The following is a 25,677-nucleotide window of genomic DNA, read 5'->3' on the forward strand; positions in this document are numbered from 1 at the left end:
GCTCTTCGCCATCACAACCGCGGCCCTCTGGGCGCTGGGCCCCTGCCGGGCGGGGCATACATGGATGTCACCTGACTTAGGGCCAATATTTGTTGCTGTTGTGCACAGGAGGAGCCGGGCTCTGGGAGGAAGGTGAGTGACAGCCAGTCACCCAGTGGCACTCAGAGGGCAGGAGACAAGCCACAGTGCATGGTGGGCCCTGTATAGTGAGACTCCTGGGTCAGACCACCCACAGGATGCCACGCTTGGCTGTCCTCCAGCAGCGGGGAGAGAGCCCACCAGGGTGCATCCAGAGGCTTCCCAGGGGCTGGGAATGTGGCCGGGCTGGGCTGGCTCCCACGCACTGGGCTCTGGCTGGGCCGTGGGGTTTCTCCCACAGTGCCTGGGGCAGGGGGGGCCTGGATGCCCATGGGGTGAAACTCTGGGAGCTGAGAGCCGCTCTACAGGCCCCAAGACACTCACTTAGCCCTGCACCAGGAAATGGGACCAGGCAGCCTCTCGTTCCCTCCCTGGCACGGCTCACGGTATCGGGGCTGTGGGTCGCAGCCAGGGCGTATGGATTCACGTGTGGGAGGTGGGTGTCCAGGTGGGCCGTGTTCTGCTTGCATCACGCCCCTCCTCCGGGCAACCTCTGAGCCCCGGGTTTCTTATCTCTACACCGGGAGACCTGCTGGAGCGCGGGCAGGCTGGGAGAGGGCCCCGTGCCGACACAGACGTGGAAGGCAGGCTGAGAATGCCACGATCGGCTGTTGGCGAGCATTCGCCGAGCCCAGCTCCAGGCACAGGGACCGCGGCAGAAACGAGCAGAGCCAGGTCTGTCCCCGTGAATCACATGGTGCTGGCACTGCCGGGGCCTCCGCCTGTCCTTACCCTGACTGTCGCCTGGCTGCCTGGCTTGTCCTTTCTCCCCTTGGGAAGTAACAGCACTGATGCGGGGGGCACAGGGCTCTCCCTCCCACCAGCTCCAAGGCTGCAGACAAGTGGAGCCTCAGTTTCCCCAAGGACAGGGCTCTGGATCTGTGAGGAGCTTGGCACAGTGCCATGTGCCCCTCCCTGCCCAAGCCTGTGGCATCTTCACACCCAAAGGCATCGTCAAGTTCAGCTGACAGCATCCGGGCACAGGCAGGCACTGCGGGCCGACTTGCCTGATCCTCCCAATCGGCCGTCTCGTCTTTCTCAACCACACAGCGTGGAAAACTGAAATTCTTTTCCATGGGGTCAGCACTGTGGCATAGGGGGTAAAGCTGCCACCTGCAATGCCAGCATCCCATATGGGTACTGGTTCAAGTCCCAGCTGCTCCACTTCCCATCCAGCTCCCTGCTAATGCGCCGGGGAAAGCAGCAGAAGTTGGCCCAAGTCCTTGGGCCCCTGCACCCATAAGAGAGACCCAGAGAAAGCTTCTGGCTCCTGGTCTGGCCTGGCTTAGCACAGGCAGTTGCAGCCATCTGGGGAGTGAACCAGCGGATGGAAGACCTCTCTCTCTCTCTCTCTCTCTCTCTCCTTGTAACTCTGCCTTTCAAATAAATTAATTAATATATCTTTAAACCAACAAACCAAAAAAGAAAAAAAAAACCTGCTGGAGTCTGGCCCAGACCTGCTGCTCTAGTAACAGGGAAACCACAGGACAGCAGGACAGAGTCGGACTGCAGCTCGTGGGCAGGGCCACGCCTCGAACCGGATTTGCTCAGCTCCCTCTCAGCGCCACCCCCGGCGGAGGAAGACACCCCACGAGGCTCAGCAGTTCACGTGAGAAACCTGGGGCCCAGCACAGCTCACCCTCACTCTGCCAGTCCTGGCCTCCTCGCTCTGCCTGCCCCAGGGCCTTTGCATCTGCCGACAGCTGTGCCCCGCAAGCCCTGCCCCTTCTGCCTCCACAGCGCCGGCTGCCTTCTCGTCGCCCGGGCGGTGGCTCCATGCTGCCCCTTCAGACACAGCTTCTTGCCCAGAGATGCAGTCTGTCGTCTTGCCTTATTTTAATTCTGCCCCAAGCGTCTCCCGTTTGTATGTTTCGTCCTGATCGGTTGCCCCTGAGCCCCGGAGGGTGGGCACCCTGCCCGTCTCGTCCACTGCTGTGCCTTCAGAGCTCAGAATGGCAGCCAGCTGGTCGCAGGCACCTGACATGGGAGTCTGGGGTACACGGGGCCGCTCAGTGCTGCTGGGGTGGGGGCAGGGGTCTGCCTGGTGTGCCAGGAGCAGAGGGCAGGTGGGGAGCTACTGGCCTCTGGGGGCCACACCCAGGCACCCCAAGCAAAACAAAGCAGCCAGCCCTGCTGGAGCACCGCCTCCCACCCCCAACTCGGCAGCATGGGAGCGGCGATGAGACAAGCTCGGCCGCGGGCGGGCGGGAGAGGCCGGCCGTGCCTCTGGAGTGCACCGCGGCCATTATCTCTAATTGATCTCCAGACAGCAGCTCCGAAGCCGCGGAAGCCCTCCTGCTCCTCCAGGTCTGGTTACAAAGCTCTGGCCCACCGGCCGCCCGGCCACCCATGGGGGAGGGGGCCTCCTGCAGCCACCCTCTGGCCCGATGAGAAGGGCATGCGCACCTCCGGGCCAGGGCCTGGGCTCCCGGGTGCCTGGGGCTGCCGGGCAGGGTTGCATCCTCTAGGGAAAGCGACAAAACCCACAAGGGCTGCAGACAGCACCCTGCCCCTAACGCCGTACTCGCTCCTGACGACAGGGGCACCCAAAAGCGGGAGGCAGGAGACGACCCACAGGAAACAAACAAGAAACCTGCCCGCCCAGACTTAGCCTCAGGCCCACAAATCCGCTCTGGATCTCAGTCAGGCGGAGGGGCTGAGTCGGGGGGGCGGGGAGGGGGTCACAAGGTCGGCCAGTGGTTCAGTGACCATCTGGATGTTTCCAGCCACTCCTTCCTGGCCCAGCCCGGGACTGGACGCCTCCTTTCCTGTTGGATCTCTCCTCCTTGGAGACAGGGCGGGAGTCAGCTCCCAGGCTGCCCTGCGGGGGGCAGGCAGGGCTCCCGACTGGGGTCCGGCTTTTCCTTCCGATCCAGATGCAGTGTCCCCAGGTTGGCCCCACACGCAGGCGGCACTTCTGCCGCTGGATGGGCAGTGAGTTACGGTGCTGCCTGAATTTCCCGGGTAATGAAGTTAAAAGGCTAAAGCAGTGGGGGTGGGCCCTGCAGGAGCTGCAGGGGGCTTGGGGGCCTGCTCACTGCAGACAGGATGCCGCCAGCTTCCCACCTCTTCCCCCAGCCTGGGCCAGAGGGGGAGAGGAAGAGACACAGTGTGCTGGCCCCAGCGGAAACGCATATCTGGAAGGGGCAGCAGGTTTCTAGAAAGTTCCCGAGGGTATTCAGAGACTCACGCCTCCATCCCCTCTCCGACCTCGCCAAGCAGCCCCCCAGGGGTGGTTCCCTGGGCAGAGACACCCCCACTGCTTGAGGGGACTTGGGGCTTGGGGGCCACGGCCGACCCCTGTTTGTCAGGTGAACCAAAGGCCTGGGCCAAAGTGTCTGTGAAATGCTGATGAGGGCAAATCCACCAGATTAATTAGGAATTAATAAATTTTTCAGAGAAATCCCCTTTTTGCAGTCAGTAAAACTTGTTGTGAAAAGGCTAACAAGAGCAGAACCACGGGGTCCACGTGTGGCATAGCCCATACCACAGCACCAGCTCAAGTCCCAGCTGCTCGGCTTCCCACCCAGCTCCCTGCCCATGCACCTGGGAAGGCAGTGGACGATGGCCCAAGTGCTTGGGATGCTGCACCCACATGGGAGACCCAGATGGAGTCTCCCAATGCACAAACGGCCATAAGCCCCTACTGACATGAATAACCACTGAATAAACCGACAAATGCAGGTGCGGGGGAGACAGCGCCCTTCACGCCAGACTTCCGGACAATTCCCACGGCTACTTCTTCACCCCAGGGTGCTTCCCTTGAGAACACGGCCCCTGCTGCCCCGGGTGTGGGCTGCACCTTGGGCAAAGCAGGGAGAGCAGCTTCAAAGACACCTGGCAAACGCCAGCCCAGCCAGCTGTGACCAAGGCCAATGTCAGCGACCACAATCTGTGCCCCTGACCCCGCGTGGTGGAAGGGACGGACACTCGGGGTCAGTGGGCTGCCTCCTAACGGACCGGAAAAAGCTGTGCTAAAGGCTGAGGACGAAGGTCAGACAGACTCCAAGCTCCTGTCACACACGCCACCGGCACTCTTCCAAACTGCCACGGCCGTCAGTCCCAGCCCAGAGGCGCCCGCACACACGATGGCATGGACGGCATAGAATCCAGGACAGGAACGGGTGCTGAGTGGTGACGAAGGAAATGCACACCACAGAGCAGTAACACATGCGCGTTTGGCCTCCCAGTCGGGACCCTGGGTTGAGAATCCCACGTCCTGTGCTGGAGAGCCGAGGTTCCATCCCTGGCTCTGCTCCGGACACCGGCTTCCCGCCCGTGCACACCCGGGGAGGCAGCCATGATGCGCAAGTGACTGGGCTCCTGCCACGTGGGAGAGCCGGGAACAGCTTCAGCCCGTGGTTGGGGGAGGGGGAGCCTTGCGTGCAGCTGGGGAATGAACCGCAGGATGGAAGCACTTTCTGCCTCTCGGCCTCTCCAATAAGCTAATTAATTTAAAAATGAGAAGAATTCTTGAGGAGGCAGTCACATTTAGCCTGATTTCAACATCACATGTATTGAATTATTAGAGGGTACCCCAGAAATATACACAATCTTTATGTATCAGTCATAAATAAAAATAATTCTAGAGATAAAAAACTAAGAAATCCATAGATTAGAGTTAACAGTAGTACATCAGGTGGGGCTGGCGCTGTGGCGTAATGGGTTAAACTGCTGCCTGTAGGGCTGGCATCCCATATGGGTGCCGGTTCAAGACCTGGCCGCTCCACTTCTGATCCAGCTCTCAGCTATGGCCTGGGAAAGCAGAAGATAGTCCAAGTCCTTGGGCCCCTGCACCCATGTGGCAAACCTGGGAGAAGCTCCTGGTTCCTGGCTTCAGATCGGTGCAGCTCCAGCCACTGCGGCCAATTGGGGAGTGAGCCTGCAGATAGAAGATTCTCTCTCTCTCTCTCTCTCTCTGCCTCTCCTTCTCTCTGTGTGTAACTCTTTCAAATAAATAAATAAATCCTTAAAAAAACCAACCAAACAAACAGTGATACATCAGGGGCCAGCATTGTGGAGCAGTGGGTTAAGCAGTGTGGGATCCCACATCGGCTGTTCCACTTCCCATCCAACTTCCCGCTAATGCACGTGGGAGAGCAGCAAATGACGGTCCAAGCACTTGCTTCCCTGCTATCCAGGTGGGAACCTAGGTGGAGTTCCTGGCACCTGACCCAGCCCTGCCTGTTCCGGCCACTGAGGGAGTGGTTCAGCAGATGGGAAGAGAGCTCTCTGTCTTTCCCTGTCTCTGTAGCTTTTTTTTTTTTTTTTTTTTTTGACAGGCAGAGTGGACAGTGAGAGAGAGAGACAGAGAGAAAGGTCTTCCTTTTGCCATTGGTTCATCCTCCAATGGCCGCCATGGCCAGCGCGCTGCAGGCAGCGCGCTGCAGGCAGCGCACCGCACTGATCCGATGGCAGGAGCCAGGTGCTTCTCCTGGTCTCCCGTGGGGTGCAGGACCCAAGCACTTGGGCCATCCTCCACTGCACTCCCGGGCCACAGCAGAGAGCTGGCCTGGAAGAGGGGCAACCGGGACAGAATCTGGCGCCCCGACCGGGACTAGAATCTGGTGTGTCGGCGCCGCAAGGCGGAGGATTAGCCTAGTGCCTAGTAAGCCACGGCGCTGGCTTCTGTAGCTCTTTCAAATACATGAATAACAATCTTTAAGTAAAGTAAAATAACAATAATGTATCAATATTGGCTCATCAGTTAGAACAAATGTATCACCCTAACGAAAGGTATTAATAAGACAGGAAACTCTGGCAGTGATGTGGAGACTCCAGCATCTTCCCAATTTTTCTGTAAATCTAAAACTTTTCTCAAAATTAATCTAGGGGCCAGCTTGTGGCCCAGCAGGTTAAGCCACCGCCTGCAACACCCACGTCTGCTAAGAGCACCAGTTCGAGACCTGGCTGCTCCACTTCCAATCCAATTCCCTGCTAATGTGCCTGGGAATGCAGCAGAAGAGGACCCAAGGGCTTGGGCCCCTGCACCTATGTGGGAGACCCAGATGAAGCTCTTGACTCCTGGCTTTGACCTAGCCCAGCGCTGGCCACTGTGGCTACTGGGGAGTGAACCAGCAGGTGGAAGATCTTTCTCTCTCTCTCTCCCTGTCACTCTGCCTTACAAATAAATAAGCAAATTATTTTTAAAAAGTAAGTCAAGAACCAGATTATAGCAAGTTGTTTAGATGCGGGAGGCAGAGGCCAGAGAGACGTGTAGGATGAGAAGGAAGAAGGCTGGCCCTGGCGAGTGGGAACTCAGTGCGGAGACTGGGGCAGGGCCTGCTGTTTCCCTGTGTGGTTCCTAAAAACTGAATCCTATTGATAAAAATAAAAATGAACACAAGCCCGAAGGCTAAAGGGTGGGCTGGGAAGTCACCGCGGAGGGCGCCTGCAGAGGGGAGCGCGGTGGCCATGACAGCGGCTTCCCCGAGGCACGTGTTCTCACAGTGGAGACGCTCCAAGGACCACTCTGCCTGCAGGACTCCAAGCAGCGGCCTTGCTCAAGGTCAGAGTCACAGCGCAAACCTCCCCATGCCAGGGATCCACTGAGACCGGAAAAGGTCTGAGCTGTGGGTCCGAGGATCTCGCCAATGTGACCTCTGCTGTGCTCTTGTGGTGGCGGCCTGGGTACCCTCAGCTCAGCTGCGTACCAAGTAACAGGCGCCGGGCGCAAGGGCAGCTGGAGGGCAGAGAGTGGGTGGGCGAGCCCCGGGCGAAGGGTACGCAGCAGACCCCTCGGCCTCGCAGACGCCCAGGGAGCGCGCACACACCTGCTCCAGGGAGTCAGCAGCAAAAGCTGCAAACCGCGGGAAGAGAGCGCCCATGGCAGGCACACCCCGAGGGTCACGCAGGCTACTTCTGCTGTCTGGCAGGATGTGTGAACCCGGGGGGTGCTCCCTGGGGCCCAACCAGACCTGCCAGCTCCCCACGCCCTCCCAGGGTCACCCCCAAGTTCTGTAATCTCACTGGGACAAGGCACCATCCGTCATCCCACTCTGCTCAGCGGATCGCTTTCTGCTGTGACTAGTTACACGGTTGTGACTAGCTACTTGGTTGTGACTAGTTACTTGGTTGCTGTGACTAGTTACTTGGTTGCTGTGACTAGTTACTCGGTTGGCATTAATACCACTGCCCTTTCTTTCCTTTTCCTTGTTGTGTCTTTAAAAAAAATGTCTTGGGGTCGGTGCCCTGGTGCAGCAGGTTAATCTGCCACTGTGACACCCCCATCCCATATTGGAGCACTGGCTCAAGTCCGAGCCTAAATGGTTGTGTCCAGAGCTCCTGACTTCCCCCGGCCCAACTCTGGCTGTTGTGACCATTTGGACACTGAACCAGGTGAAACCAGTGCTCTGAACCAGCTCATACTTTCTCTCTCTCTCTCTCTCTCTCTCTCTCTCTCTCTTTCTTTGAAGCTCTGCCTTTCAAACAAACAAAGAAAGAAGCCTCCTAAGAGTCAGGGGCCATCTGAGTGGCAGGTCCTCATGGTCAGCTCTGCTTCTACTGCTGGTCCCGCCAGCTCTCTTGGGGTCTCTCTGAGATGAGGGGAGGTTCTGAGGAAAGAGACGGAGCTGAGCCACCGTTGAACACCCCCTGTCCTGCATCTGGTCCAAAAGATCAGGGCTGCAGAGGGGTGCACTTAGTTTGCAAAGGTCCCCAACAGGCGACGCGTACATAAGGTGCGGCAGAGCCACACCTGGAGTGCTATCCAGCCATAAAAAGGAGTGTCGCTCTGACCCACTCGATGGCACGGAGGAGCCTTGAAGATGTCACCCGAAGGACACTCGTGGTCAGATTCCAAGCCCAAGTCACAGACAGGAAACAGAACCTCGGTTACCAGGGTGGGGGAAGGGAGGAACGGGGTCTCTGCTGTGCTGATGGGAGAGGTTTGGAAATGGCATTGGCAGTGGGTGAACAGGTGAAGACGCCCAGGGCCAGGGGAGCTCATGCACACTTACAAACAGCTGGAACCCACAGCTCCATGCCTTGTGTAGCTACAAAACGTTTCTAAAAAGAGCAGTTTGGAGGGTTTTCCAAGGCGGGCCCGAGTCCTCCACTTGCTGGGGTCCGGGAGCCCGAGGAAGCTCCTGCTCAGAACCTCGTCTCCCCCGCCTCCCCCGCCTCCCCCGCCCCATTTGGCCTCCAGTCCTTTCCTGCACACCCAGGGAGGTGGCGGGCAACGACTCCCACCCCCGTGGGAGACCCAGAGGGAGCTCCTGGCTTCTGGCTTCGGCCTGGCCCAGCATTAGGGGAGTGAACCAGCCAGTGGAAGATTCTCTAACTTTCGCTTTCAAATAAACTGTGAGCTGGTGGATGGGCAGACAGTGGCTGAGAGCAGCCCCCAGGGCCCTGGGCAGAGGCTAAGCACCCTGCAGGGCCTGCCTGTGTGCCCTGGGGGCGGAAGGCCTGCGCCTCCTTCCCTGCCCTGCAGGAGCTCTGGGCCAGGACAGGAGGGCAGAGCAGAGGGAGGCAGAGGTTAATGGAGGCAAGAGCCTCTGTCACGTGGGCTTAAACAATGGAGCAGCCACCACTTCCCAGGCTGCCGTGAAAACCATTAAGACCATTAGCGGGACATTAGCGCTGCCTCAGGATCTGCAGAGGGCCTCGCAGCCTTCCCCTCTGCAGGAGCACAGAGCTGCGCTCTCTGGGTCTCGGCCTCTACAACAAAGGCTCGGTCGGCCGGTGAAGGAGCCTGCGTCCACGGCGGAGTTCTGCACTGGGGGCTTGGAGCAAACGCTGGCTCTCAGGACACACCAGGACAATGTGGACACAAACCACAGAGGTGGCCCAGGCTCCACAAGCTCCTCTTCCCGTTTCCTTATTTCCCTGCAATTGAAGGTGGCTCCTCGGCTCTCCACCTGTCTCTGTCCCTCTCAACCCCTGTGGGCTTAGGCTTGCAGTGGGCATACCCCCTTCAGGCTCTGCTTAGCACCTCCTTATCTGATCAGAGTCGGGAGAGGCAGGCTTTGGCGGGTGGCAGGTGCACTGGTTTGGGGATAGGAGAGGTCTGGGTTTCCATTCATGTTAGAGGTTATGTGGCCTCGAGCCCGGGCTGGACCCTTTTGAGCCCCAGCTGTGACATCTGTTAAAGGGGACAGCAGTGGGACCCAGTGAGCAAAGTCCTGCCTGGAACCCCCTGCCCCCACCAGCACCCCGCCTACCGCGCCTGAGTCCCTCCTCTGTCCCTACTCTGAATCTTTCCCAAGGACCCCAGAGAGCCACCCACTGGCCCATGAGAGCCGCGTGGGCAGGGAGGGGCCCTGTTCATCACTGTCTCCTTGGCACTGGGAACACTGTCTGACATGAAATGTCAGATGGATGGGCGGAAGGATGGATAGACAGACGGATGGGTGAGTGGGAGAGCAAATGAGTGACAGGAAAACTACACAACCAGCTTATTATTGGATAGGAGAAGCAGCAAGACCCAAAGGGTAAGGAGACCTGGATCATTTAGGGAGTCCGCAGCAGAGAGACAGCGGGCTGCAGATCGGCGCCAACAGGATAATCCCCTGTCAGTCAACAGTCTGAAGGGGCGGGCACCGAGATGTGCAGCCATCACAGTGGTGGGATGATGGTGATTTTTAAAAAAAAAACATGTATGTGTTTATTTGAAAGGCAGAGTGACAGAGAGAGGAAGAGACAGAAAGAGAGAGATCTTCCATCCGGTTCACTCCCTAAATGGCCACAATAGCTGGGGCTGGGCCAGGCTGAAGCCAGGAGCCAGGAGCTCCATCCGGGTCTCCCCCACGGCTGGCTGGGACCCAGGCGCTGGGGCCGTCCTCCGCCGCCCCCCAGACGCATCGGCAGGGAGCTGGATGGGAGGTACGAAGTGGCTGGGGCTGACCCAGGCACTCTGGCATGGGCTGTGGTCACCACAGGCGGCAGCTTAACCTGCTGGTGATTCTTGCCACCACGTTTTGGGGTTCTGACTATCGATGTTTCTACTGAGGCTGTGCATCACTTGTGTACTTAACAAAAATCATAATAGAAAGAATAAAAGACAGAAAAGGCCCCCGCTTGCTCTCCGTGAAGTCCTCCTTCCTGCCCCTCAAGGACTCGGGCTCGTCCTGGGCACAGCGAGCCGTGAGTCCAGCGTTCCGCCTGCAGATGCTTTCCCCAAGACGGGCACAAGCCTTCCTCAGTGGGCACTCCCGTGCCCTCCGCTCAGCGCGCTGCCCTGACAGCAGCTCCCGGGCCGGCGGCGCGCCCCGGACGCTGGCTGCGCTGAGCCAGGCCTCGGCAAGCACCTGTTCTCTCAGTGCGAAGGGGGTCGTCGGTGCTCACATTTTACCGAACTTTGTGGAGTCGGACTCACTCCCCAGAACGGCAGTCACAGGGCTCTATCCAGCCCTCAGGGCGCATCACCACCTGCACGCTGTCTGCCATCTCACCTGCCCATTGTCCCACGGATGTGTAACGCCATGAAAACAGAAAAAGAACCGCTGGGGTCTGTCTCTCCCAGGGTTCTCAGATGCAGAGCTTTGCCCATTGTTAATAAAGCTCACACATCCTGGTTCCTGGTTCCATTAGAATCGGCTGATTTTCCATGTGGGCTGCATCACTGACTTAGAAAAATACACATGTTCTCATCTGTATTGGCATTCTGTGGCCAGAGGAACAGAATGAAACCTCTGTTTTATCTTTAAAAAATATTTATTTATTTATTTGAGAGGCAGAGTTACAGACAGAGAGAGAAAGATCTTCCATCCACTGGCTCACTCTCCAAATGGCAGCAATGGCCAGAGCTGGGCCAATCAGAAGCCAGAAGCCAGGAGCCAGGAGCTTCTTTTGGGATTCCCACATTGGTACAGGGGCCCATGCAGGTGGGCCACCCGCTGCTGCTTTCCCAGGCATATTAGCAGGGAGCTGGATTGGAAGTGGAGCAGCTGGGACTCGAATCGGTGCCCATGTGGGATGCTGACGTTTTACTTGCCACGTCACAGCACCAGCCCCATCTACTGTTGTTGCTTTTTTTTTTTTTTTAAGAGAATGAGTTTCAGTCTCTCATTTTATTTTTGAAGATTTATTTATTTATTTGAAAGGCAGAGTGATAGCGAGACATCTTCCATCCACTGGATTACTTCCCAAAAGGTTACAACCACTTGGGATCAAAACATCTGGGGTTGACCCAGGCCAAAGTCGGGAGCCCGGAACTCCATCCGGGTCCTCATGGGTGCAGGGCCCTACTGGGCCGTCTTCCACTGCCTTCCCAGATGCACCAGTGGGAGCTGGATCAGAAGCAGCCAGCCAGGACTTGCACCGGCTCTCTGATGTAGGGCGCCGGCTCAACCCCCGCACCACAAAACGCCAGCCCCACGGAATCGCTTTCTGGGCCTGGTCTTGGGGTACAGCATTTCGACAGCACGGGGACTGCGCCGCCATGGCTCTCTGGGAGGGGTGGTCACTCATGACCCCACCCCAAGAGAGCCTACTCTGTGTAAGGAGGGCGCTGCGAAAGCAAGCAGATGCGTTCTCAGCTCCAACTCAGGCTGAAGAGCCAGACGTCCGGGCCCGCGGCCCTCCGTGCTACTCTAGATACACAGTGTGCCGCGCCGGGCGATTTCCTGCGGCACCACGGCTCCCCACGACCCAGGGACGGCGCTGTCATCGCTGCTTGCGGGGCTGAGGCCTCGAGCCCATTGTGTCCACAGGGACTGACGGTGGCGGAAGGCGCGGCACCGCTGTGGGGGAGGACGGCACGAGGCCCCTCCAGGTGTGCGTGGGGATTGACGGCGCGAGGCCCCGTGGGGTGGCAGGGCACAGGCTGGGAGGCCCTGCAGCACCAGGAGGAGCTGGCCACCCTCAGACGGCCCCCAGCTGAGAAACTGCGGTGTGACGAAGACAAAGACGACACATGGAATCTCACTGCGACCAGAGGCCAGCCCCTGCCGGACCTCCCCCGAGCACCCTGGGGACAGACGCCCGCCCACAAGTCCCATCTCTTCATGAACTCCCGTGCTCTCCACTTCCCACGCAGCCCTGCCCCGACCGCCTCTCGCGCAGGCCCTGCCCGCCCTGCAGCCACAGGGCTTTTGCACAAGCTGTCTCAGCCCGGAGCTCTCCTCCCTGCCCACCTACAGCCCAGCAGAAGCACCCCTCTTTTGAGGCAAGCCTTCCCAGCCCCCCGCCTCAGGGCACAGCCCCACCCCCACCCTAAGGACCTCAGGCACCCCCTCAGGCCACGCCACGGCGCCCCTCACATAAGCTGGGGTCTGTTGGCAATGATAAGCATCTAAGACCAAGGAATGCTGCCCTCCCAGCTGCTCCCCAGGACCCTGCTCCCTAAGCGTTTGTTGAGTGAATTCTCGTGGCAGCACCTAACCAACAGACCTAACCACTCCTTCTGCTACCACAAGCAAAGACAGGAAACCTTTCTAACCAGATCACACGCGACAGGCTCCTTGCATGAGGACCACAACCGGCATGGCGCTGGCCACCCTGGTCCCAGCAGTGACCAGGTTCTAGGGGTACGATGCTTGGCCACCCTGGTCCCAGCAGAGACCAGGTGCTGGAGGCACAACACTGGCCACCCCGGTCCCAGCAGAGACCAGGTGCTGGGGGCATGGAACACCTCAGGGCTGGGTGCCACCCTCCCCAGCCACCCCTGGGAACCATGAAGAGGATGCGTCAGGACCCGGGTGCCTGGGACAGTGTGGGTGGTGACAGGAGACAGAGACCACCAGTGCCTCCTGCTGTGGGCGGAGGAGGGCCTCGCACTGAACCAGCCGCACCGCTGAGACTTCCCCGACAGCAGCGACACCCCCACACGTGACCTTCCCACAGCCAACACCAGGGCCAGTGCCCCTCCCCCACGGATAACGGCTCAAGCAAGTGCAGCCACTGCTGACCGGGCTCGCACAGGTGAGGCCAGAGCAAGGCTGACCTCACTCGGCCCCAGGGATGCTGGGGGCGCCATCCTCCTCTCTTACAGCATGGGCAGAGCCCACCGTCCTAAACCCTCACATGGGCCTCCCTGGCCCACGTGCTCGGGTTGCCAAGGAGATGGCAGCGTGGGACAGCAGTCCCGCTCGAGTTCTGACCCGTCTTTCCGTGGGAGGGGAGGAAGACCCCACTCCTCCATCAGGCGGCAGGCAGCAGAGACACCCGAAGCCAGAGGTGACCAGTGAGTCCCCTGGCTGGCAGTGGCGGCGGCAGCGGCGGAGGGAGGGTGGCGCTCAGCCCGCCTCTCTTTGAAGGACGCCCGGTCGGTCGGGCCGCCTGCTTTGAGCGGGGTTAGGAGGTGGGCTGTGTGGGGAAGCAGGAGAGGGATTTGCTTTTCATAGCCTGTTGCCATGGTGCCTGACAGTCCTTGGCAAAGCACAGCTGGGGAAGTCTTGGGCAGCCAGGGGGCCCTCGGGCCTTATCTAGCCTGGGCCACCCTCCAAGGCCCCAGGAGTGACAGAGGCCACAGGCAGACCGCCAGGGCCTCTCTCCCTCACCAGGGAGGGGGAAGGGAGGCCAGTGAGGCAGCAGACAAAGGGCAGAGCGGAGAGCACCACCCAGAAGTCCGGGGCTGCAGCAAGGCCCGGGCTGGGGGAGTTCCTGGAGGCCCCCAATCAGCGCTAAGGGGCTCGTTGGTTCGCACTTGGAGGAAGTCAACCACAGCGGGGCGAGTTCAGGTGCGTCCAGGTGGGCAGGGGGGCGGGGCCGCGGGGCCTTACCTGCTCCTGAGAGTTCATCACCCGCAGCTTCATCTGCTTCAGGTAGGTGGAGGTGAGGGGCATGTTGTAGTCGATGATCCCGGACACCAGCGGAGACGGAGGCTCGCTTTCTGGCGGGGGGGAACAAAAGGAGACCCCTTTCAGTGCGCGCCGAGCCTGCTCAGGAGGAAGCCCCCACAGGGAAGGGACAGGCCGGGGCCCCTCCATGGGTTGGACAGAGATGCTTTCCCGTTAGGTGCCCATGTTCAAGAGAACACCCGAGCTGGCAACAACGCACGCTGGCTTCAGCAGTCACTCGGGACACCCACGTCACCCAGCAGGATGCCAGGGCTAAGCCCTGGCTCCAACTCTCATTCCTGCAGGTGTACAAATGCACACCCTGGGAGGCAGCAGTGATGCTCCTGTACTTGAGTCCCTGCCACCCACAAGGGAGACCTGAATGGAATTCCAGGCTCCTGGCATCCCCCTAGCCCAGCCCCAGCTCTTACGGGTATCTGGGGGAGTGAACTAGCAAAGAAAACAGCTCCTCTCTTTCCCTTTCAAATATGTAAAACAAAGGCTTTTAAAAATATATGAATTTCGTGCTCCTTTGAAACAGTGGATGGGCGGGCCCACCTGCCAGTGGTACGCGACCACTGTGGCTTTCTCGCATGGCTGTGTGCTGTTTGCCGCGGTCCCTGGGTCGCTCCCCAAATGCCTGCACCGGCTGGGCGCAAAGCCTGGAGCCCTGGGAACTCAATCCAGGTCTCCCACGAGGAATCCACTCCCTCCAGCCACTGCCACTGCCTCCCAGGGTCTGCATTAGCAGGAGGTTGGAGTCAGCAGCCGAGCTGGGTAAGCCAAGGCCCCCCACAACCCCACCCACGCCCAAACGGCTCAACTTTGCTCAGTCAGGATGCCTGCCAGACCTTTGAAGGTATCTCAGCTGCCAAACCCGGTGTACGTTCCTGGGGAACGTGTGCTGCCCTCCAACTCCAGGCCCCCTCCCAGGCCCAGCCAGGCCTCCAGCACCCCCTCCCTAAATTCCGGTTTCTCCTTAATCACATTCAGAGGAGCACTGTTGCCTCCATTTATTGCTTTGTTGTCCTGGAGATCAAAGGAACGAATGTTCTTTTTGTAGAGCACTTGCGAAGTGCGGAAAGATGTAAAGACAAATTTTAAAAGCCATAATTGCACCAAGAAGCTTGGCATACGCTTCTGTTTATTTTTTTCCTACGATTTTCTTCTTTACATACTTGATATCATGATGCATACAGAGAATTACAGTCCGCTCTAACACGGGGGGCCGGGGTGGCTTCATGTTTTGTCATGGGCATTTTCCCCTCCATCACAAATCCTGTGTAGTGGGGCTGGCCTCGTGGTGCAGTGGGGTAAGCCACCACTCGGGGCACCTGCAGCCCAGGTGGGAGGGAGGCCTGCTCCGTGTGCAGTCCACTTCCCTGCTAATGCACCTACAAGGCTGATGGGGGCCCAAGCACTTGGAGTTCCTGGCTCCAGACTTCAGCCTGGCCCATCCTCCGTTGCTGTGGGCATTTGGGGAATGAACTGGCCAATGGAAGATCTCTCCTCTCTCTCCCCATCATTCTACTTCTCAAAAATAAAGTCTTGAAGAAACCTTGTTTTGCTTTGCGAATGTCATTTTTATAGCCATGTACCATTTTACCAGAATTGACTGGACTGGCTATTTATGTTGTTTCCTATTGGGGCTATTATAAACAACACTACAGGGAACATCTCTGTGCGTGAATACTGGTCTGCACTTCTGATCTTTTCTTATTTAGAACAGATTCCAAGAAATGGAATTCAGAGCCTGGAAGATAGGAATATTAGATGAACTCTTGGAAGCTCTGGCCCAGCTGCCCAGGCAACCAGTCTCCATGACCCAACCTCCGGCCTGCTCCTGCAGGGGCTTCAGGCCACGTTCATTCCACGCCCGGCCTTTGATCCAGGGGTCACCCTGGTGCGCAGATCTGTTGATGGACTGGGATAGGAGCAGAAGTGCGGGCGACTCCCCGACTAGCCGACGGCGAGGGACAGGGCCAAGGAAGCGGAAACGCGGGGGACATCTGAGGGTGGCTTTGCTATTCCTGACCCTCCAGACCCAGAACACTGCTGGTATGAAGTCTCTAGATGGGTGCGCTCCCAGCGCCAGGAAGCAGAGCAGAGGTTACTGGGGGCTGGGGGTGGGAGGTGGGAACAGGAAGTGGCTGCTTAGCGAGCACAGAGCCTCTGTCTGGGCCGAGGGAGACCTCTGGGGCTACACAGTGGTGACGGTTGCTCAACAGTGAGGATCAGTGTCCTGGAAACGGTGCCACAGACATTACAAAAATGACGACTCTCATGTTATAAATATTTTACCGCAAATAAAATCATCAGAGCTGGCACTATGGTATAGTGGGTAAAGCCACTGCCTGGGACACCAGCATCCCATATGGGTGCCAGTTCGAGTCCTGGTTGCTCCACTTCTGATCCAGCTCCCTGCTATGGCCTGGGAAAGCAGTGGAACATGGCCCAGGTCCTTGGGCCCCTGCACTGGCGTGGGAGACCCAGAGGAAGCTCCTGGCTCCTGGCTTCGGCCTGGCCATTGCACTCATCTGGGGAGTGAACCAGCAGATGGAAGATCTCTCACCCTCTCTCTCTCTGTAACTTTGACTTTCAAAGAAACAAACAAAATCTTCAAAAAGAAAAAGAATCTGCCAACCAAGGGGCAACCAGAGAGAACGGGGCGGCTCCACCCCCTGCCCGGCACAAACGCAAACAGCGCGGAGTGTGGTTCCTGTTTTCAGACCAAGGGTTCCGCCACTTCTGTTCTGAGCTTGTCCGACAACGAGGAACGGGCCGGCCCCTCCCGCGGGGGGGCCGGGGTGAGATGGTGACACGCGCTGGGCAGCCCGTGCAGCGGGAGCCCCGAGTCCCTTTGCTGACAGGAGAAGGTACCACTGGTAAAGCCGGGTGCAGCTGGGAGAAACCCCCGGCGGGTGGGAGAAAGGGTTTTCCTTGGTCGGTTCCTTCCCCAGCAGCGCCCATCGGAGGGCCCACAGGTGCGCCAGGTGAGCACAGGAAACATGAGGCAGTTTATTGGCGGAGCACCCGCCCTGCAGGAGTGGAGCCGGAGGACGGGGCTCGCTGCGTGGCGGGCAGGACAGTCGGGCAGACCTCGGACGGTGGGAGCCGCTCTGCCCACTGTGTTCTGGATAGAAGTGGGCTCACACCAGCTCCGCAGGGTCCTCAGAGGAGGGGCTCACAGGGGAGACAAATACCAGGATGGGGCATGCCGAGATGCAAGCAGGGACAAGCAAGAGAGGGATTCCTGGGGCTCCGCGGAGATGAGCCAGGCCCCTGGGGGTCATCATACATGGTAGCCTCACTGCCACCAGGGGCAAGGGGCGAGCCAGGAGCCAGCAGGCTACAGCGAAGGCCGGCAGAGCAGGTGCTCGGGGAATCGTCTCAGCACCTCCCTGCCAAGAAAAGTGAAGCCAGGCTGGGCTCTAGACCTGGCTGTGCGTGGCCTTGGCAACCATCGATGCTGTGGTGGTTTCACCCGAGCCAGGCCAAACGCCGGCACCCATGGCACCCACCCATCAGCACACGTTTCAGCGCAGGCAGAGCCCACTGTGTCTCCAGGTGGGTCTGAGGGCAGCCATTCTCCTTTACAGCCCTGGGGTCTGCTGACATGGCAGCTTCCCGGAGGCGGCGGCACAGGTATGGAAGGGCAGGTGCCTGAAACTGCAGCCAGGGGGCCAAGCAGCCCCGTGGGGTTCAGACTTGGGGGTCAGCTCAAGAGGTAGCGAACTCTCCTTTCGGGGAAGTGAATCAGTGGCTGGCACGTGAGCATTCAGGGTGGGGCGGATGGGGAGACCGAGAGTGACACAGGCTCAGGAAGAGAGACGGAGAAGCAGCAGGGAGTCCCTCGGAGCCCACAAGGAGTGGCCAGGAGCTCAGAGAGCTGCGTGCCAAGCACGTGAACACGGCTCATGCTCACTCCATCAGCTGAACCCCCTGAGGGAGTGCTGGATGAACACCCCCCACTTTACAGAGGCGGCGACAGTGCATAGAGAGGCCATGCAACCTTCCCATAGTCACACAGCAGGAATGGGAGCTGCGAGGGGACAGGCCAGGCGAGGCTGGGGTGGGACCAAGTCGGGGAAGGGCAGGAAACCACGGAGCGGTCTGGGTGCCACCTGAGTGGACCACTCGTTCGCGGAGGAAGGGTGACCGTGTCGCTGCCCATTGCCAGCAACGCCTGTCACAGCAGACGGTGCAGAAGCGAGCCCCCGGAGGTCTCCCCCAGCCTCCAGGAGCTGGGGCTGTGCGGAGGCCACACCCGGCCCTCATGCTCTGTCTCGCTCTGGCTGGTGGAAGAGCAGCGTGGAGCTGGGAGGGCCTGGGCTTTCCCATCACCGGACTTCCCGATCCTCGAAGCCTCCTTTGTTTGTGCTCTTGGCGCTGGGGGCGGGGTGGGGGGGAAGGGGCTGTCCAGGCCCCCAGGCTCTGCCGGGGACAAACCGCTGAGCAAGGGAGGCCACTCTGCTTCCTTTCTTTCTTTTTAACCAGAGGCCAGGAAGCAAGGCGGCCTCCCAGCAGAGCCTCAAGAAGTCTCCATCCTGTTCCCTGCCCCCCTTCCTGGGACAGGAACACTGGGCCTGCCTCCGGGGCCAGGGACAGCTCCGATTTCCCAGCAGGCAGGGCTGGCACAGCAGGAGTGCCTGTGACAGAGCCTGCAGCTGACCGCATCCAGAGAGGCCAGCAGGGCATGCCGAGATAGGATCTGCAGGCTCTGGGCTGGGGCAGGAGGAGGGGCAGCCCGCCAGCTGGCAAGGGCCGTCCAGGAGGCTAGCGCCTCTGGCCACTTGGCAGACTCAGCCGGGCAGGGCGGGGCGGGGGTGGGGGGGTGTTGCAGGCTCTGCAGCTCTGCCCTGGCTGCAGAGGGACCAGACCCTCCTGTCTGACCCCGTGGGCTCACCTGGGGGTGGGGTGGGGGTGCGGTGCACTGCTGACCCTACCTTGGCAGTGTGTGTCTTTGTGGGGCCACCTGGACACGGGCAGTCCGGCGTGCAGGCCGCGGGAGGGGGTCAGGCCGACATTCCCCAGGCAGCCCCGTGTGCCAGGTGCCCTACATAACGGGCTCATTTAATTCAGCCGCGCCCTCGCCGCCCCGAGAGGAGGGCGGGGCTTCCATCTCGCTGATGAGCAACTAAGTTTGCTGCTCTCACTGCCGCCTCCCCGGAGAACCCAGGTGTGTGATTTCAGCTCAGACCTCCCCGTGCCTCAGTTTCCTTGCTGTGAACCGGGACTCACAACTCACAGAGCTGCAGGCTGTTAGGAGCTGCACATGCTCAGAGCGGCTTCCTAAGCTGCCGAGGACATACAGCTGGGAACACGGCTGCACACCCAGGCCTCCCTGACCCCACCCCCCGGCTCCTGCTCTCCCCTCTCTGCAAAGAAAAGAAGCGAGGGGCCGGGGCTGTGGCGCAGTGGGTTAACCTGCCGCCTGCAGCGTCAGCATCCCACACGGGTGCCGGTTCTAATCCCGGCTGCTCTATTTCTGATCCAGCTCACTGCTATGGCCTGGGAAAGCAGTGGAGGATGGTCCAAGTGCCTGGGTCCCTGCCACCCACATAGGAGACCCGGAAGAAGCTCCTGGCTTTGGATTGGCCCAGCTCTGGCCGTTGCGGCCATCTGGGGAGTGAACCAACAGATGGAAGACCTCTCTCTTTGTCTCTCTGTCTCTCTCTGGAACTCTGCCTTTCACATACATAAACAAACCTTTAAAAAGAAAAGAAAAGGACCAGCCCCGGGGACAGAGGACCAGGGTTGCCCTGAGGATGGGCACGGATGGGCACGGTGCCTGTCTCCCGTGCTGCCCGAGGCAAGGGGGAGGGGCAGGCCCCAGCACAGAGCCCCCGGAGCTGGTTTACATTCAAAGCAGCTCCCAGCCTGCGTGCTCCCTCCTCCTCCTCCACCCTCCTCCCTGAGGGAGGGCACGGTGGTGGCAGCCAGCGAGGAGAGCAGGAGAGGGAGCCGCTGCTGTGCTGGCATCCGCCCCTCCTGGCCAGACGAAGCCACAGCCGAGGAGGAAGGGAGCCCGCAGCCCTGGGAGACCCCAAGGCCCTCAGTGAGGAGCTGGGAGAGGTGAAGGCGGGGCGGGGGCGGGGGTGGGGGTGGGGGTGTCGGCACAGCGGATGGAGCCTGCCAAGGCCAGAGCAGTCTGCACGTGCGGCCCTCTCAGCCTCGCCTCTGCTCCTCCAGGCCAGCCGTTCTGAGGCTGACTCCGCCAGTTGCTATGGAAACAATTAGGCCAGGCGGTGGGTAGGAACCAGGCAGCTACAGCTACCAGCAGGGCACGTGCCCTTGGGGCCTAGACCCCAGCAGGGTGGGGAGTGTGGCAGGGAGAGTCCTCCGGGCCCACCTGCAGGTGCCACAGGAGCTGCAGCCGCTCAGCTCGTGTCCGGCCACGTGGGGCACATCCCCGAGGGACTCAGTTACCACAGTAACTGCAGCAGCACGGCTCACTCGTCCTGCGGTGGGGAGGGGGGCCTGGGCCAGGTGCACAGACTGTCAGATCTCAGCCCACTGAGGGAGGCACCAGAGATGAGGACGCTGAGGCTCAGGGAGACACAGAGCAGTTGAGCAGCCAACCAAACCCACACAGCCCAGGCCTGGAGCCCTGCTTTTAGCCCTGGCACCAGCATGATGAGGGATTAACCGGGTGCATCCCTGTCGCTTGAGGTGTAGGAGCTCTCCTGTGTGCTCCTACCAAGTGGCCGTGGCCTAGCAGCTCCCAGGAGCACAGACGCCCATGGTTCTGGGGAGTCGGCATCAGAAGTCGCTCTCCTGTGGCCCGGGACTCGGCCTGACGCCTGTGCGCCGATGTCCTTCTTATCGGCTTGGGCTTTGCTGTTGATTTTTCCTTCCCCAAATTAGCAAATGCCACCTGCACGCCGCCCAGAGAAGCAGCTCACCCATCATTCCGAGTCTGGTCCCAACCTCAGGCCAACGTCTACTGACTGGGTGGCAGGAGCCGGCCCGAGGTGCTGGGGGCGCTGGGGCCCCACTTCTCAGGTGGAGCTGTGACCAGAGCAGCCAAACCTGCTGGCCTGATTCCCCGTGCCAGAGCCACCTGCGAGCATATGGGGGTCCCCCGACTCACAGGGGGCAGAGCCTCGGTGGGGTCCTCACTGCTCTCAATGGGCAGGACAGAGCTGGCGAGCACAGACAATGGTCCGAGCAGGGACCGACTTTGGTTCATGAGTACTCTGGGCATCTCAGACGCCGATGCATGCCCAGCCCCCACGGATCAGACAGTGCAGCCTGCACAGGTGCGGGGCCTCCGTGGACAGGTGCGGACTATGGGGCAGAAAGACGGCATGCCAAGGGGAGTGTGTCTGTTCTCAGAGAGCAGAAGGCCACACCCACACACGACTCCCAGCACCAGGTGGGGCAGCAGTGCCCTGTGGGAACCCTGGTGGGAGGAGAGGCCCTGCCGGGGCGGGAGGGATGGGCTGCTTGGTTTTTAAGGGAGACTTGTTAAAACCCGGAAAAGGAAGCTCTCCAGGCCGTGCACAGGCCCCCGGCGGCCTCTGGGAATGGTGACCACTGCGGCCGGGGCAAGGGTGGGCTGTGTCCCGGACGCCGCCTCGCCTACCTTTGGGCTCCAGGCCGTTGGAATTAAAGTGCATCCTCTTCTGACACTCGGTGCAGCTCATCAGGAACCGGGTCACGGCCTCTCTTGGGAGGAAGGCGTAGGTCTCCGCGATCTGGGGACACAGGATGTTTGCTTGTTACGAGGTCGGGGCTGGCGGGGCGAGGGGGCCGCGGGGTCACCGAGGTCTGTGTGTGGGTGACAGGTGCTGTGACCCGTGGCGGGGAAGGCAGGGAGCTGAGGAGCCGGGGGCAGGTGTCCTCCGGGCTGGCTGCAAAGATGAGTGAACGTTTGCAGAAAACTGAAAACGTTGACTAACGGGGGATGAAATTGGCAGAACAAAGTGTTTGACCGCTGCCTGGTCTTTCACCTGGGTTCTACAGCATGGTATTCCTCTCTGCACACTCCGTTGCTGCTACTGAGACGTGAGCTTGTTCCCAGGCTCTAGGGTGGGGACGGACAGCTGCCCTCTTACAGAGCGACAGACTGGGACCCGCTGATGAACGCCCTGGCTCCGAGCCTACACACAGCACTGAGGTTGTCCTCCCACAAGCCACAGCCTGCGACGGCCCACAGACCAGCGCCCTCCTAGGCACAGCGGCCGAAGGCTGGTGCCAGGGCACCCGAGCTTCCAGGCTCTCAGGGGACGGAGGCCCAGCGGCCAAAGGAATCACTCACGGTCACCTGGCTCTTGTGTCAGGTCAAAACCCGGCCCCAGGCCCTCGGAGAGCCTCTCCCAGCAGGGCAGGGGGGGATGGGGTGGGGAGAGAAGGCAGAAGTAGGGGCAGAAGTCAGGCCTTCTCTTCCTGTTCTCGGTTTGGCCTGTGGGGTTCCCCGGGTTTTTCCCACAGGCTTCCGGGAGCCCCGCGCCTCCTGCTCCTCTCCACTAAGGGGCAGCATCACCCAAGAGTTCTGCTGTCCTCCGCCCTCGCTCGGAAAGTTGGTGAGGCCGGAGGGGGCTGCTGGCCAGCGCTGGGCCCCGCCTCCGCCCCTGGACAGTACACCGCCTGCTCCACCTGCAAGGGCTGCGGGCTGCAGGGCGGAGGCCCACGGTGCTCCCGGCAGGCACCGCTCCCAGCCCAGCCTGCCTGTGGCCTCCCAGGGGCCATTCTCGCAGAGTTAATTTTGGGGACACGACTGTTACTTCTCAGGCTCGCTCCTTGATGAGCTGTCTCCCTTCCAGCTGGAGCTGCGGACGGGGAGGGGGGTGACAGCCAGGGGTGCAGCTGGGCTGCCTTGGGTGTTAGGGCCCAAGGACAGGCCTGCCACACACAGGGACAAGGCCATCCCAAGCCCAGAGCTGCCTGGAGTCAGGGCTCTTGGCCGGGGAGGGATGGGCCCAGCTGAAGGGCTGAGGGCTGCAGAGCCCACCGGCCAGGGGGAGCGGCCCTGGTGGCACAGCGCATGGCTGAGTCTGCCTTGGGCGCACGGATGACCCTCAGGGTTCCCATGTTGGGCCACAGACGGCCAGGGCGGAGGACTGGGGAGAGCAGGGACGGGTCCGCACAGTGGGAGCAGCCGCCTGTAGACGCAGATCTGCTCCATACGTGGCACTGGGTTCAGGGAGGGCCGTCTGCCCCGCCACTCTGCCAGGGGCTGTACATGGGCCAGGCAGGGGCCCTTCCTGCCACCTGGCCTGTGGAGGACACAGGGACGGAGTGGTGGCCACATCTCTCCCAGCCTTGCAGAGACCATGGCTGGCTGCAGAGGGAGGAGGCTGCCGAGGGGTCCCCGGAGGAGTGCACCAAAGCCTGGAAGGTGAGAAGCCCTGGGGTCCAGCCCCGCTGCAGGGACATCTGCCCCCACCCCCCACCCCGGCCCCCTGCAGGCATCTTTCGGTTCACCCTCCTGGCTTGCCCAGGACCAGAAAGGGGCCTCTATTTCCGTCAGGTGTCCGGGTGCCTCAGGTCACAGAACCGCAAGATGAGTGGGGACCGGGAGGGAAAGCCTAGCTTTGGGGTGGCGGGAGAGCCACAGGCCCTGTTCTAGAAACGGATCCTGAACCTCACCAAGGTGGAGGTGCTGGGTGTAAGGGGGGAAGGTCCGGCACCCGGGCCGCCTGCTGCCTCACCCCAGACCCCCTGCACGCTGGGACCCGGCAGTGAATTTGCTCCTCAAGTTCTTCCTAGAGGTGGGAGCTGGGAGAGAGCTCCTGGCCTCATGTTGTGTCGCTGACTGCCAACACCCCTGTCCCCCGTCCCAGCTCAGAGGCAGACAAAGACGAGGCCACTGGATAAGGTCCCCCTTCACCCTGCGGGTGGATTAGTGGGGTGGGGGGCTGCAGAGCAGCTGCTGACCACATCTGGCCCCAGCTCCTGGGCAGCCAGATCTGGCAAGCGAAGGGAGGCAAAAGCCGTGGCTGCGACCCAGACAGGTGTGGACGCCAGGCAAGCAGGAGAGCCTTTTGAGCAAAGGAGCCACCCTCGCCGTGAGTTCGGGAAATTTGGCAGCACCACAGGGCACTTTCCTCAGCCCCTGACCCTGGTGAGACCCCCCAGGGTCCACGGGACCTCGGGTCACACGGCAGCAGAGGCCAGTAAGGCAGGGGCTTTCTGCTCAAGACGGGAAACACCCCCCTCCCTCCAGCTTTGCTGGACCTAAGTGGCCGGTGGCCCCAGGCGCAGAAAGCGCCCCACCTGCTGTCTCTGACCAGCGCAGGACGGCGGGAGAAGCTAGAAAGTTCCTTTGCCCACGGAAGACTCCTCCTCCTCCAGCATCCCCTGCCAAGTCCCCCCATCTTCCTACCAGCTTCCTGACTGCCTAAGGCCTGCCCTGTGCCCCACAGGCTGTGCGGCCGGCCCAGGACTCAGCTTCGGCCAAACACCCGAGGGCAGATCCCAGGACTCCGCGGCGAGGGCTTGGCACAACTGCACGGTGCCAGGCCGGGCCTCTCTGCAGCCTCTGGCACGGGGTTTCCTCGGGGGCCCTTTCCGCAAGCACTGGGCGGGGGGCGCAATGAGGCTCGTGTCTGTGCAGTGACGCTGAAGGGCTAGACTTGGGTCAAGGACCACGGCAGCAGATGAAAAGAGGGGGACAAAAGCATCCAGGCACCACCCCACCCCCCAAAAAGGAACAGGGTGGCATGAGAAGAGCGACAGATGGGGAGGGGGAGGGGGAGGGGGGAGGGAGGCGCGTGGGCCTCAGCCTCACGCCCGCCGCGGGAGGGCCCTGGCCTGCTCAGCTTGGCCTTGGCCCTGCCGCTGAAATTCCAGCTTTGCACAGCCTGGCTGGCTCCATGCCAGTCATGTGCCAGCTCCAGGCTAGGCGGCAGGAAGTGGGGCACGCGGTGAGCGTATGGACAAAAAGCCAGGAAGTGCAGAGCCAAGGGCTGATGTCCACCGGGCCGGAGCAACCCAGCCCTGCCCTCCTCGGCGCACAGAGACCCCAAGGCCTAAGGCGTGCTCGTGGCTGAGGCCCCACGCTGGGCGCTAAGGGGGGCCAGGGAGACCACCTGCCTGGGCAACACCAAGTCGCTGGGGTGGAGCGAGGCAGAGCCTGGGGCTGTGGCCTGGCTGCGTGTGACCCTGGCAGGTTTCCCATCTCTCAGCTTACAATGGCCGTGGCAACAGTGCTGGCCTCACACACGAAACCTTGGGGCGCATCGAGCTGGTGCGTGGGCAGTGCCGAGGGCAGAGGCCAGCGCGTGCTAGGTGCCCAGATCAATGCCAAGGTTAATGCTGAGAAAATGTGCAGGGGTCTCCTCAACACCAAGGGGCCTCCATGGGCCCCAGCCTGGGTACCCCTCCCTTCTTCTCGGACCCTGGGGTGTAAAAGCCCTCACAACTCCCTCCCCACAGGTCGCTTCCTGAGGGACACACGTGGCAAAGCAGGGGGTGCATGTGGAATCACCCCGTGCTCCCGTGGCCCAGTTCCCTGCCTCCCTGAGGCCTGGGGCATGATGGGGGGCGGGGTGCATCCTGAAGACCCGCCGAGAACAGGGGACACTCAGGCCGCTGGGTTCTTAAAACATCAGGCCATGTAGGGGAAGCACAGACCACATGGACACCGCTGCCGCGGGCTGAAGCTGCTTAGACAAAGCACTCGGTGGGGGGGCTCCCAGCGGCGTGGAGGGGACCCTGCGACACTGGCTGGCTGCCACCCAGCGGCTGCGTGTTCTCAGGCTGCTCCTTCTCTGGGTCTCAGTTTCCCCGAGTGTGAACCAGGACCATCAACCCAAGGGCTTGGCCTGGCCGGCTGAGTGCTAGGAACCGGACCAATGGCTCAGAGCTGTGCCCG

The 25,677-nt window shown here is 60.8% G+C and overlaps 1 protein-coding gene across 2 annotated transcripts in view; it reads right to left on the reverse strand.

Moving 5' to 3' along the window:
* The window catches only part of NOL4L (nucleolar protein 4 like), a 114,798-nt gene that overhangs the window by 39,701 nt on the left and 49,420 nt on the right, over positions 1-25,677 (reverse strand). For both annotated transcript variants that reach the window (XR_009867089.1, XM_062204021.1), the window contains exons 3-4: positions 21,445-21,556; positions 13,800-13,909 (exon numbers count right to left, since the gene is read on the reverse strand). Coding sequence is in view for 1 of the 2 variants with exons in the window: in XM_062204021.1 (XP_062060005.1) it covers positions 13,800-13,909; positions 21,445-21,556 (222 nt within the window). In the remaining variant the exon portion in view is untranslated. The remainder of the gene's footprint in view (positions 1-13,799; positions 13,910-21,444; positions 21,557-25,677) is intronic.

The sequence above is a fragment of the Lepus europaeus genome, chromosome 10 (assembly GCF_033115175.1).
Source record: "Lepus europaeus isolate LE1 chromosome 10, mLepTim1.pri, whole genome shotgun sequence".
Lineage (NCBI taxonomy): Eukaryota > Metazoa > Chordata > Mammalia > Lagomorpha > Leporidae > Lepus > Lepus europaeus.